The 12,854-nt window shown below is 41.0% G+C and overlaps 1 protein-coding gene across 1 annotated transcript in view; it reads left to right on the forward strand.

Moving 5' to 3' along the window:
* LOC135212614 (transcriptional adapter 1-like) overlaps nt 1–12,854 on the forward strand; it is a 73,327-nt gene that overhangs the window by 27,273 nt on the left and 33,200 nt on the right. The window contains exon 3 of the mRNA XM_064246191.1: nt 9,765–9,896. Within this exon, the coding sequence (XP_064102261.1) occupies nt 9,765–9,896 (132 nt within the window). The remainder of the gene's footprint in view (nt 1–9,764; nt 9,897–12,854) is intronic.

Raw genomic sequence — 12,854 nt, forward strand, 5'->3', positions numbered from 1 at the left:
TACGCATTATTTGAAAGAAATTGAGACAGTGTTTGAAGATTGTAAGTCTCTCGGTCCACTTTCGGTAGCTGGCATGGTGTTGGGAGAAACGACATAGGGAGTTGCTCCCTCATGTTAGGCCTATGTTTCGCCCTTGTACCAAGTGACGAGTTAAAGGGAAGTCTGGGGGTACAATGTACCTGGAGTACTCACCAGTCATTTTAGTGTTAGTTTTGGTGGGTAAGGGTTTTTTTCTGTGTAGGTGACAGTTTTTTCATGTTGGTTGTTTTGGTCTTAGCCCAGGGCAAGGACAATATTTTGTTGTATTCTTCGTTGAGTCAGCGGTGAACACCATGACTTAGGAGGAATCTTCCACCCGCCATGGTAGAGGCACCCATTGGTCATATTCCAAGCCTTCTACTATGTAAGATGAGCACCGACCAGAGGCAGTATTCTCCTGCAGTAGCTCTCTTACAAGGTAAGGTACAACAGGCACTAACAGTGCTTTTGGGTATACTTTATTTTCAAGAATCATGTGTTATTTTTGAAGTAAAGCTTACATCCACAGCCCCCCATCCTTGCAATGGGTAATCAGCGGTATAATTGTTTGGTAAGACACTGCAATAAAATGGAATTTTCATTATAAATGAAATTTTATTGCATACTTACCAAACAATATTAATCAAACAGCCCTCCCTCCTCCCACAGGTGGATGGCTGGGCAGAACGAATAATGTTACCTGGCAGTTGTAGCTGTAGCTCCCTCGAATGGAGGGAGATGACGTCACCTACATCAGCGATGGCGGCGCCACCGCAGAAGTTTTGAATCTATTGTCTGCCATTCGTAAGGGAACCTACAGCTGTATAATTGTTCGGTAAGTATGCAATAAAATTTCATTTTATAATGAAAATTCCATTTTTCCAGACAGCTCTGCTGTCATTCATGATGTTACCTTGTAATATGGCCACCTCCACATCCCCCTTTGCTTGGGTTTGCAACATATGCTTTGGGAGTGCACTAATTTTGGTTATTCCATCATAAATTCTTTATGGAAGCACTTAATCATTTAGAGGATTATTGCCTGCTCTCTCTCCCATTATCTGGAACTTCACTTGTTGCAGCTAAGTGTTCATTTCTCTTGGAGGGACCCATCTGCTTTGTCTCTCCACAATTGCAGTTCAGAGTATGATTAATGAATGGGTTCATGATAACAATGTTTTTACTATAAAACACATTTTTCCAGCCATATTAATTTATAAATACCCTCTTGCTGTGCATCTTTCCTCATATTGAGGATAACAGAGGAAAATTAGATATGTCATCTTGTGGTCTGATGGAATTGGCTGGCATATGTTTGTCAGGGTTTTCTGTGTGTTTTTCACATTGGTGCTTTTGCACAGATTGAGAGTAATTATAAATAATTGGTAGAGAATTAGTGAATAGTTGGTATGATATAAAAGTAGGTTTTGTACATGCAACTTCCCCGGCAGATATATACTTAGCTTATGTCTCTGACGTCCGACAGAAATTCGAATTTCGCGGCACACGCTGCAGGTAGGTCAGGTGATCTACCCCCTGCCGCTGGGTGGTCAGGAATAGGAACCGTGTTCCCGTTCTAGAACCAGATTTTCTCTGTCGCGGTAGTGTCAACATATGTTGTTGCTACCTCCTGACTTGATTTTCGTTTTTCATTCGCCATCGATCTTCTGGGCTGTCTTTTGCAGGGAAGTACTGGGTCTTTGGTTCGGCATACGCTTTTATAATTTTATTTTTAACGTTTTAATGAATTTGGCTTCGAAAATTTCGAAGAATATATGACGTGTAACTACCGAAATTTTCGGTAGACACTCACATATTTGCAAGAAAGGGAAATATTAATATTTATTCATTAATTAATAGTGTAATAAGTGGTTAGAATTGATTGAGGAAATATACTGACTTCCTACTTTAGGGAGTCAGTTAAAGCATGTAAAAAACTAGATACGTTTCTTTTAAAAGTTTTTTAGAAACTCGTACTAACGAGCAATTAGAGTATTAACAGTACTAGTAGTGTTGCATCCTCATCACCTCCTTACTTCGCAGAAACTTCAAATTCATAATTGCAATTTGAAGACAAGGATTGTGGCTCAAAATGCAGATATTGAAAGGTAAGAAGTGATTAACTAGTGTTCCCCATTGCAGTGGAGGGTGCGTCTGATCGGCTCTGTCTCGCTCCCAGGCCTAGACCTCTTTCAAGCTCCCAAGCCCAGGGGAGAAGGAATGTCGAAAGCCGTAAGGGGGGTTTCAGAGAATCCCCACCGGTCAGGCGTCCCCTCGGCAGGTTCTGTAGAGCGTCCCAGACTGCCAAGGATAGCCATTGAAAAGGCATCCTTAAAAAAGTGCGTCTCTTCATCTTACATCCGAAAAGACGATGAAGGTATATGTTTTGATGATCTAGCGCGTTCTCTGAAAACTAAGAGAACACTGAGCAAGAGCCAGCCAGGAACTTAGGAAGCCGCGTTCCAGCAAGCTAGCGTGAGCCCACGTTCCAACAGCCAGCAGCGAGCCGCGTTCCAGAAAACAGACTAGCGCGAGCCGCGTTCCTACAACCAAACGCGGGCCGCGTTCTAGCACTGAGCGCGAGCGTTCTAGAAAATTTTTTCTTGGCGCAAGGCTCCTTCAAAGAGACCAGCCTGGCGCAAATTGCAACAGAAAAACAGACGGCTAGAGCAAGGAGCCTTATAGTACAGTGGCAATCAGAACGATCCTTCCATTGAACGTTTCCGGGCAAGAGGCTCTTTCTAAAAGGGGTCTAGTAGGCGCTCGGAACTATCAGGGCGCACGGGACCTTCCACACAAGCGAACGTTCCAGGAGCGAGTCTCCTTTCTAGCGTGCGGAACATTCCAGGCGCGCGGCGGAACTATCCAGGCGCTAGGCGCAAGGAGCCAGGCGCCAGAATATTCCAAATCTTCTTAAGAGAGAGAGGTCAGATCGCGAGGCTCCTCTTTGAGTAATGCGGACACACTCCTTCATTCATGCTCTTCCCTCCCCGTTATGAAGATGGCAAGAGCTTTGGGAGTTTTTCTTATAAGAATCTCATCGACGTTTTTGGGTATGATGGCGGATAGGAAATATCTACTTCCTTCCGTAAACCCTACAGACGAACAGGAATTATGTCTCTTCCGCGATTTATGAGGAAATCACGAAGATTTAAAGAGTTCCTGGATTAACTTCCTTCCTTAAGGAGATATATATTAACGAAAAGAACGAAGACAGTAAAATTTTTCCTTTATCTGCCTCGCAAGGAAAGAAGGTAGTTGAGTATCTGCTGTATGAGAATACGATACGGCAAATCACACATACCGTAGTTACTTCTTCGTAGAGCAACTCAATTATCAGTATCCTTCCAGGAATTTCCTAGGAAGGACTACGCTTAAAGGGATTGTTAAGACACACCTACTTAGCTTCTAGATTTATCGAAGTCTTGTTTCGCTTAAATATGCATTAATAAGAACTTCCTGAAGTTCGATAATTTTATAAGATTCCTTTATTTAATGGAGTAGCTGGCAACTCTGGAAGAGTAAGGCCAGACGGCTAAACGGAGACTGCTATCGCGCCTTAGAGAGTCGAGACCAACGCAGGTAACATGTAGGGTGTCGGTCATGATTGGTTGGTTACATGTCTCTCTCCCTGCGGGATGGAATAACTACCCGTGTCTCTCCCCTACAATCGCGGTTTTAGCCTCGGATTGAGGGGAGCAGTTAAGCAAACATAAATAAAATATTGTCTGCCTTTTGCTAAGAAGCTTTTCAATAAGAAAGATATTACAACCTTTCAATGCTGTTTACCGTAGGTAACATATTAAAGGATTCTAACGCAGCGGAACTCTATATTATATGATGCTCTCATGCTTAAGAAAGCATGGGCTTATTAGAGTACATGCTTAGTGAGAAGATGAATGTAGTAGAAGAGAATTCACTTTAAGACTACGGTATGGTCAAGTCTTATGCGCATACCGAGGTTAACTACAGAATTCCTAGTATCCTTACAAAGGTTTCCTAGATTAATGCTGTTTACCACAATGTGACAGTATTATAAAGGAGTCTAATACGGCAGAGCACGAAATAATATAATTCTCTCATCCTTTCGAGAAACGCACACAACCTTTTTAGAATCGGATATTGCTCAAGAGAAGATGGGTGAGTCGGATGGGAAACATTCTCTTAGTGGCAGAAGTTGTTTCCCTGAATGGACTATACTACGTATATAAAAGTTTTTTCCTACTAAGAACGGAATTAACACGTGAAGGATGTCGGGTACCATAAGGTCACAGATGTTCTGGCACATAACCTTAAAAGAACTAGAAGGAAGCGCCAGCCTGGCGCAAAGCGTCAGAAGCGCCAGCCTGGCGCAAATTGCGCCAGAAGCGCCAGCCTGGCGCAATGCGCCAGAAGTACCATCCAAGATATTTCTCGTTTTAGCGAGTTATTAACCTAGAGTCCAGTAGTGGTTGGTTTGGTGTTTGCTTCTCACCTCGGTGGTCGCGGGTTCGATTCTCGGCCATTCCATTGAGGAGTGAGAGATGTGGATTTTTGGTGATAGAAGTTCACTCTCGACGTGTTCGGTAAGTCACGTAAAACACCATGCAAACAAACAACAAACCAGTAGCCTCTCGGAGGCTCGGTAACGGCAAGATTCTTCCTGATTTCGTTACCCATTTAATCGGAAAGGGGTCGCTTACAAGGAATGATGAAATGATTTTTTTTTAATCACTTAGGCCAATTCCACGACTCTCTCATATCGCAAAGAGCATCGAGAATCTCTTTTTTTCGCCCCTGTTCGCGTTAACAAAAGAGAACCTATTTGGGAACAGACACGGAACGTAACGATCCTTAAAGGTTCGATGCAAGATTTTGCATGTCCGTGAGAACCTTCACGATCGAAGATAATACCTGTTAACGTATGTCTAACATTTATTGAAAGAGTTTTGAGAACCTGCGGAAAGTCTTCATAGATCTCGCGAAGGTAGACGAACGAGGCTTCCTATAGACTCTTCCTTTCCTCGAACGCCAAGAGAGGTAGCAATATACGACATCTTTAATTTAAAGAAGGGGAATAAACTTTAGTCTTTTTTCCCCTAGTTATAAATTCTTAACAGATATTAAGATAAATGGGCGTCAAAGGAAGAGAGGATGAATGCCTCATTTTGGCCTTAGAGAGGTTGGATTCACAGAAGTCACGTTCTTCTCACAGCATGTTTCGTAAGGCTTTTCCAAGAGTATCGGATATTCTATCAGAATCTATTATAAATAGACCTGAAAAACCTCTCCACTCTGAGTCTTTCCACGTGGCAGACTGACCAGAAGTGGACATGAATGAGAGGATTTTTCAAGGTAAATGACAATAGTCATGGCTAAGACATAGAATTGCTGCAGATCGTGCTAGATGGAATGAGGAAACTGTCCTCTTCCGATACCTCTGTGAACCACATAGCGAGGTTTTTTCTTCACTTTCAGAGGGAAGAATCACCTATGTATATATCTGCTATCAAAGAACGCAGTAAAAGGCTATACTCTGTCTCTACAAGGGGAATTAGAGATAACAGAGGATTAAGATCTTCGGGATCTATACGATACCGCAAATACGACAAGAGTAGGATATCATTACTTCGGAATGGAATTTTTTTTTTGTGGCCACAGATTCCGTGTTCCGACAAAATGGAACTGCTCCTCATCAAACTTCTTTGAGGAAGTTTATGAAGGAATTCTTTGTTTCTCTTAGCCTAAACGACCAAGAAGACAAGTGAATTTTTTGTGCATTGGAATCTCGCATCAGATTTTCAATGGAGACTCGGCAATGGGTTCTTGCCAGCATAGTATGTCTGGCAAAAGAACTAAATCCCTCTATTCCTGACGCAACGCTTTCAGATAGAAGTTAGTTGCCCAGGCAGGGTACTTACATTTTCATCTACAGAAGAAGAGATGGTTTAAACGTTTGCCTACAGTGTCTTCGGGGTGCAATGAGGGCTCAAAATGCTTCCCAGAAGGTATTCAGAAGGATACAATAAGAGCTAGAATTCAGGGTTCCGCCCAATTTCAGCTCAGTCTCTCCTTCGACTTCCAGACTCCTTCCTTCCTTCGGGCAAGATAGGGAAGATTCTGCAACGAGGAACCTCATCAACATGTAAGAAAAGAGATCTCGTTAGCAAAAGAAGTGTTCACGAAGGATCCTCCTCGGAGGAAGACTCTTCTCTCTCGTATTGTTAGATATCCTGTCGTCCTACTGGGTGTAGCTGACTAAAATCACCTCCCCTTGGCAGGGGCCAAAAGCTCAAAGGGGAAGAATTTCTTCCACCCTTCTCCAGTCTCCTGATAAACTATGTGGTTGTTCAGGACTCTCGGACAATGTAGCGCCAGCCAAGCGCCAAATGCCAATACAGGCGAAAAACGCCAGAGGCGGACAGTTCCAAGGTAACTCTGTCATGGCCGGATACTGAGAAGGAGCGGGCCTCCAACCTGACGCAAATGCGCCAGAGGCGAACAAAATCAGGGACAGATATTAACAATGTAGTTAGTCCGATTGTGGACATCGCCCATGACAGCCTAGAGACTCTTCCAAGCTCGAAGCTCCAGCAAGTGTGGAGGAGCCAAGCCAGGCGCGAGGCGCCAGCCAGGCTCTAGGAGCCAGCCAGGCTCTAGGAGCCAGCCAGGCTCTAGGAGCCAGCCAGGTCTAGAAGCCAGCCAGGCTCTAGAAGCCAGCCAGGCGCCATCCAGGTGCCAGGCTCCTTCAAGGCTAGGCTCCAGTCAGGATTGAGGATCCATCCAGGCGCAAGGCTCCTTCCAGTAAAGAGAAACCTAAAGCTCTGTCATGTAAGAGGGCTAGTCCCCATTGATATGATACAGGTAAGGCTCTGCATGTAAGTGGATCAGCCCCCATTGGCACGATCCGAGAAGGCTCTGTCGTGTAAAGCGGGTTAGCCCCCATTGACATGATCCAGAAGGGTTTGTCAGTCATAGGTCCCTACCTCGCTGAAACTCTTGAGGCATGCAGACTCATAGACAGTAATCATGAAGTCTTCTGCCAAGCTCCAGGCCGCAAGGCACCAGCCCAGACGCAAGGCTCCAGCCACCGGCGCGAGGCGCTAGCCAGGAGGGAGGAGCCATCAGGCGCCAGCCAGGCGCGAGGCGCCAGCCAGGCCGGAGCAAGGCTCCAGCCAGGCTCTAGGCGCCATTCAGGCGCAAGGCTCCAGCCAGGCTCTAGGCGCCATTGTTCAGGCGCAAGGGCTCCAGCCAGGCGCGAGGCGCTAGCCAGGCTCCAGGCTTCACCCAGAAGAGATCTATATCAAAGAATGCCCTGGCCTTCTTTGAGACAATGTGATCTCTAAGCACTTGACAAGTGCATTGATGATTCCTTTAAACAGCTGAGAATTAAAAGCGCATGGAGTGCGAGCTTTTCTGTATTCTTGTTCTTTCCTTAACAATATGTCATAAGGACATATTAGCTGTCACATACGGGAGATGCAACTCTGTGTTGACTTCCATATCCGAAGGATGTCAAGATAACCTACGAGAGATCCTTCTCTCTTGGTTGATACGTGTTTGCGGATACATTGCTGGGATAGGGAGACGATACTGATCCTTCACTAGTGATGTTAAATTTTAGTTAACGTCGTGTTTTTTTCTTTGGGTTGTTTGAAAGGAGTTGGGGATAACTCTTTTCAACTTAAGCACTAACCCTCGTGTTAGGATCAGGTGATCGGGATCGGTGTTGTGCTCCTTAATTATGCCACTAGGCGCATAGGCATATTGTCATGTAAGAGGCTCTGTCGAGTAAATGGATAAGACCCCACATCGACAGACCCACAAGAACTCTTAGCCATAGGTCACATCCTCGCTGAGGCTCTTGAGGCGAAGCAGATTCCTAGGCATTAGCCATGGAATCTTCTGCCTGAACAAGTAGGAAACCAAGGTTTTATTTATTTATTACCTACAACGTATGTTGTTTACCTGTCTATTCAGTAAATAGTTGTCTCTTACCCACCACCAAGGGTGTCAATCAGCTAAGTATATATCTGCCGGGGAAGTTGCATGTACAAAAATGATATTGTTAGAATACAATAAAGTTTTGTACATACTTACCCGGCAGATATATACGATGAATGGCCCACCCAGCCTCCCCTCAGGAGACAGGTGGAAGAGAAAATCTGGTTCTAGAACGGGAACGGTTCCTATTCCTGCCACCCAGCGGCAGGGGGGTAGATCACCTGACCTACCTGCAGCGTGTGCCGCGAAATTCGAATTTCTGTCGGACGTCAGAGACATAAGCTAAGTATATATCTGCCGGTAAGTATGTACAAAAACTTTATTGTATTCTAACAATATCTTTTTATTGTAAAACATTATTATTTATTTCTGTCTGATTGTAAGTCACTTCATTTTTTTTTTCGATCGGCACTGTTCTTTTAAGAATTACTTACTTAGAATAGGTAAAGCTTGCTTAACATAATATTGATATCTGCTTAATGACAAAGGATAAAAAGATGAAAAAACAGAGCAAGTCAAGAAAAATTCTTTGTACTATATGAAAAGAAGGAGTGAGAAAGGATTAAGCAAGTGATAGTAAATATGTATTATCAAAAAGAGGTGGTGGAAACTTCTGAAAGAAGGTGCACAAAAGGTATCCCTGTAAGCATTACTTAAATTTCTTTGCTGTGTCCCTTTTTCCCCCAGCTGCAACTCCTTTCATTCCTTTTACTCTACCTCCATTCATATTCTTGTTCTTCCATCATCTTTCACCCTCTTCTAACAGTTGTTTAATAGCACAACTGTGAGGTTTTCTTCTTCTTTAACCTTATAAACCTTTTTACTCTCAGTTTCCCTTTCAGCTCTGAATGACCTCATAGGTTCCAGCACATGGCCTTTGGTCTAAATTTTATATTCCATTCCATTCCACAAAAAGTATCAGAATAAGTAGGTTATGTGACATAAGGGAATAGTTATAGAGAAAGAGAGATTCGGAGGTGGAACAAATATGTAAAAAGAAAAAATTGAAGAAAGCATAATACGAAAACTTCCAAAGTTGTGGGGACTCAGTGATTCTTCCGACTAAAAAGACATTCAGCAGCTATTTCTTAGGGGTTGACACTTCATCAGTCTTGTTCATTATTTAAATATTTGAGGTGCCTGCCTTGAAAGAAAAGTTCCAGTACATATGCCAGTTTATCCTTTTTAAGTAAGATTTCACACTTCTGTTGTAGCTTAATGAGTTCTTACAAACCTTTCATGTGGACTTCATTTAGAGAAGAATTCCAGATAAAATTCCATTTAATCTTGACAGCATCACTGTAAATGCATATTAGGTGTTACTATGTTCCAGACAAATTTAGACTTGAAAAATTATAATTAGTTAATATTAATTAATAGGCTAAAGTATTATATTTATTTAGTATTTGAATTTATATTTTGCATTATTTATAGACTGTTCATATACAGTAAGCAGCTTTGACTTTCATTCTTGTTAATAAAGACCAGTTGTCCCAAGTGTAACATGGTTGAAAGTCGGGGTCTCTCTGTAAGAGGTTTGTACTCAAGAAATACGTTTGTTGTGTTCGTATATTCATCATAAGAAGGGGACAGTTTTTCTTAATATGTACAAATATGCTTTTTGGTATATTATGATGCAAGGTAGAATAAGCAGTCAGAGTGTCTTATTGCCCCATTTTATATCTTCAGTCATTGTGCTATTGTTTACAGTTTTCACATGAAAAAGAAATAAACCAGTAAATTAACTTTGGATTTTATTACAGCGCATAGATTCAGGTACAGGGAATGCTAGTGCTAGGGATCACGCATCTCTTAATTTGTATACATCACAGTCATCAGACCGCAAGAAGAGTAAAGCAAAGAAGAAGGCTAAGACTTCTCCACTTATTCACGATGTAAGTATGCATATTGTTAAATGTCTTGACATTTAATGCTTTTCTATAAAAAGTTGTGCATTGAGAAAGTTTTGTGTTGAGGATGCATAAATACAAGTATAGCTTAATGTATGCCTTTATTTGTCAGTGCTAATTTGAAAAGAGGCTGATGCTGATCATAAGCATTTCAAAGCTACAGTATTATACATAATTTGATTGTTGCAGTAGTGGTTGTCCTCTTTCTGTAGTATTGGTTCCTACAAGGATATAAACCTTTATCGTTTATGTGAAAATACCTATGACAACAGCTGGACAGGTCTTTGAAGTAAGATAGTTAAACATCTGTGGGTATGGGAATCACCAGTTTACCAGACTGTCACCCTACATTTCCTTTTGCTGGTATCGAGACAAGATATTGTCAACATTTCACTTTCACATAGCAACATGCTCACATTTTTTTTTTTTACTTTCTTCGAGTGCAGTTTTATTAACTAGTTTTTACTTTTTGTATTGTTAAGAATAGTACATAACACGTTTTGGATGTATGAATCATGATAAGGCAAGACAAGAGGATTTAGATAAAAAGAAGTGCTGAGAAATATTTGCATTTTATGCTTTGTGTTTATATTTATATGTCTTGTATCAAGTATGTTTAAATTATGTGTAACTTATGATGCCTTAACTTCCCTTTTTTCTCTCATCGTGTATGCTATTGAGACTAAAAAAATTGTTTAGAGTATAGTACGTAGTGTGTTTTTCGTTGCTGGATATATAGTAAGTGTGGTGAACGTTAATTGTGGCACAGTCTCATAATATAAATGCATAAACACACACATGTCATTTTATCAACAAAGCTTACAGGTTTGAATAGTAATTTATTACATCTTAGTGTTTATAAAAGTATTTTTGAGAGATATTTTGTACTAGTTTAATGAGAAAGAGAGATTGTTCTGACTCTTGACTTTATTTGTCTTTACCCTGCTTTACACTGGACATGTTACAGACAAAGTTATCCTGATATATTTGGTGGTGAAGTTGTTGCAGCATGTTTCCTTAAAAGTTTATTTTGTTTAAAATTGAAATTGTGTGTACAGTATATACAGTAGTACCTCAAGATACGAAAGGCTCTACTTACGAAAAACTCGAGATACGAAAGCCAATGCGAAAAATTTTACTGCTCTACATACGAAGAAGTTTTTCAAGATACGAAAGGTTGTTGCTGTAAAGTCCCGAGATTCGCCCGGACCACCGAGAACAATTTTAAAACTCCCGCGCCGCCAACTGAGTAAACTCGCCACCATCCTCCCGCTCTCCCATTGGTTCCTGATGCTAGTCACCCCATAAGGTCCTGCTCTCCTATTGGTCAGCATCTACCCCTTGTGGTTTAAGTATTCTATTGGTAAAAGGATGCTGTAAATTGAAAAATTTATTCATGCAATACATTGAATAAAAAAAACATTAGGTAAAGATAGAATAAAGAATAGAAATGAATGGCTATTATACTTTTTGGTAGTTTCAGTAGTTGAAGAGAGAGAATGAAAATTTATGGCTTACTGTGTACTGTAAATTGATTGCTTGGCGATCGTTCGATACTCGTAATTGCTGGATGTAAACAGACGTTTGGAAGCTTTTTTTTGTTTGTTTATTATAGTTAATGGTTACTTAATAATTATTTGAAATGAGTACATGCAATACATTTAATAAAAAAATTGTGAATTAGATATCATAAAAATATATAAAATAAATCAGACTGCCAACAAATACGTATTTTTTTAGAATTCTTCTTCTGTTTTATTATTACGTTACGTATACGTATGTTTCATTATAGCTGTCAGTAACTCGATATCTCCATTAGGTAAAGATAGAATAAAGAATAGAAATGAATGGTTATTATACTGTTTGGTAGTTTCATTAGTTGAAGAGAGATACTAATGACAATTTATGGCTTACTGTGTGCTAGGGAAAATGATTGCTGGCGTTTGTTCGATACTCGTAAGACAGGTAAGAGCTGAATGTAAACAATCGATTGGAAGGTTTGTTTTTTGTTTGTTTGTGTATTATAGTTAATGATTAATTAATAATTATTTGAAATGAGTACATACTGATTAGTATTTATAAATTTTATTGGCATATTCTAAGCTTTTAGCTCTTAGGTTTAGATGTCAGAATCATAGACTAGGCTACAGTAGCAACCGCTAACATAGGCTAGGCTTATTGCTAAGGGACATATGCTAAAGTCCTAATATATGCAGTAAAAATGGGGTTGAACATTACATGCAGTTGAATATTGCCTTTTTGTACATGAACTTTCCTGTCAGACATATACTTAGCTTACGTCTCTGACGTCACGACAGAATTCAAAACTCGCGGCTAACGCGACAGGTAGGTCAGGTGATCTACCTTACCCGCCGCTGGGAAGCGGGTGTAAGAACCAACATACCTTTCTTGCCAGATTTTTTCTGTCGTCGGTGTCGACCACACCTGTTGTCCGGTACCTCTTGACAGTTGGAGTTCTTTTCTCGTTTTTGCCCTGGATTGTTTCTCGACTTTTGGTGAAGTACCCGATCTTTTGGCCTGGCTTTCGCGATTTGTGCGGACAGTTATTGGACTTTTCTTTGGATTTTTCTTGGATTCATGATGTCTGATGTTGATACTAAGAAATCTGTTATGTTTAGAGTTTGTTGTATGACTGAGTGTAAGGTGAGGCTACCGAAAGCTGCGGTAGACCCTCACACGGTATGTTTGAAGTGTAGAGGGAATGAATGCACCTTTAATAATCCTTGTAATGAATGTGAAAAGCTGAATGAGGATGAATGGAAGTCTTTGTCTTCCTACTTGAGGAAGCTTGAAAAGGATAAAGTTAGGAAAGCTTCTTCCAGGAGCAGTAGTAGATCTCGTATTAGCGAGTTGGATATAGATAATCCTAATTTAGAAGTAGCTCCTTTGTCAGTTTTTCAGCTCCTGCTCCCTGCACCGAAG

This window comes from Macrobrachium nipponense, chromosome 41, assembly GCF_015104395.2.
Source record: "Macrobrachium nipponense isolate FS-2020 chromosome 41, ASM1510439v2, whole genome shotgun sequence".
Lineage (NCBI taxonomy): Eukaryota > Metazoa > Arthropoda > Malacostraca > Decapoda > Palaemonidae > Macrobrachium > Macrobrachium nipponense.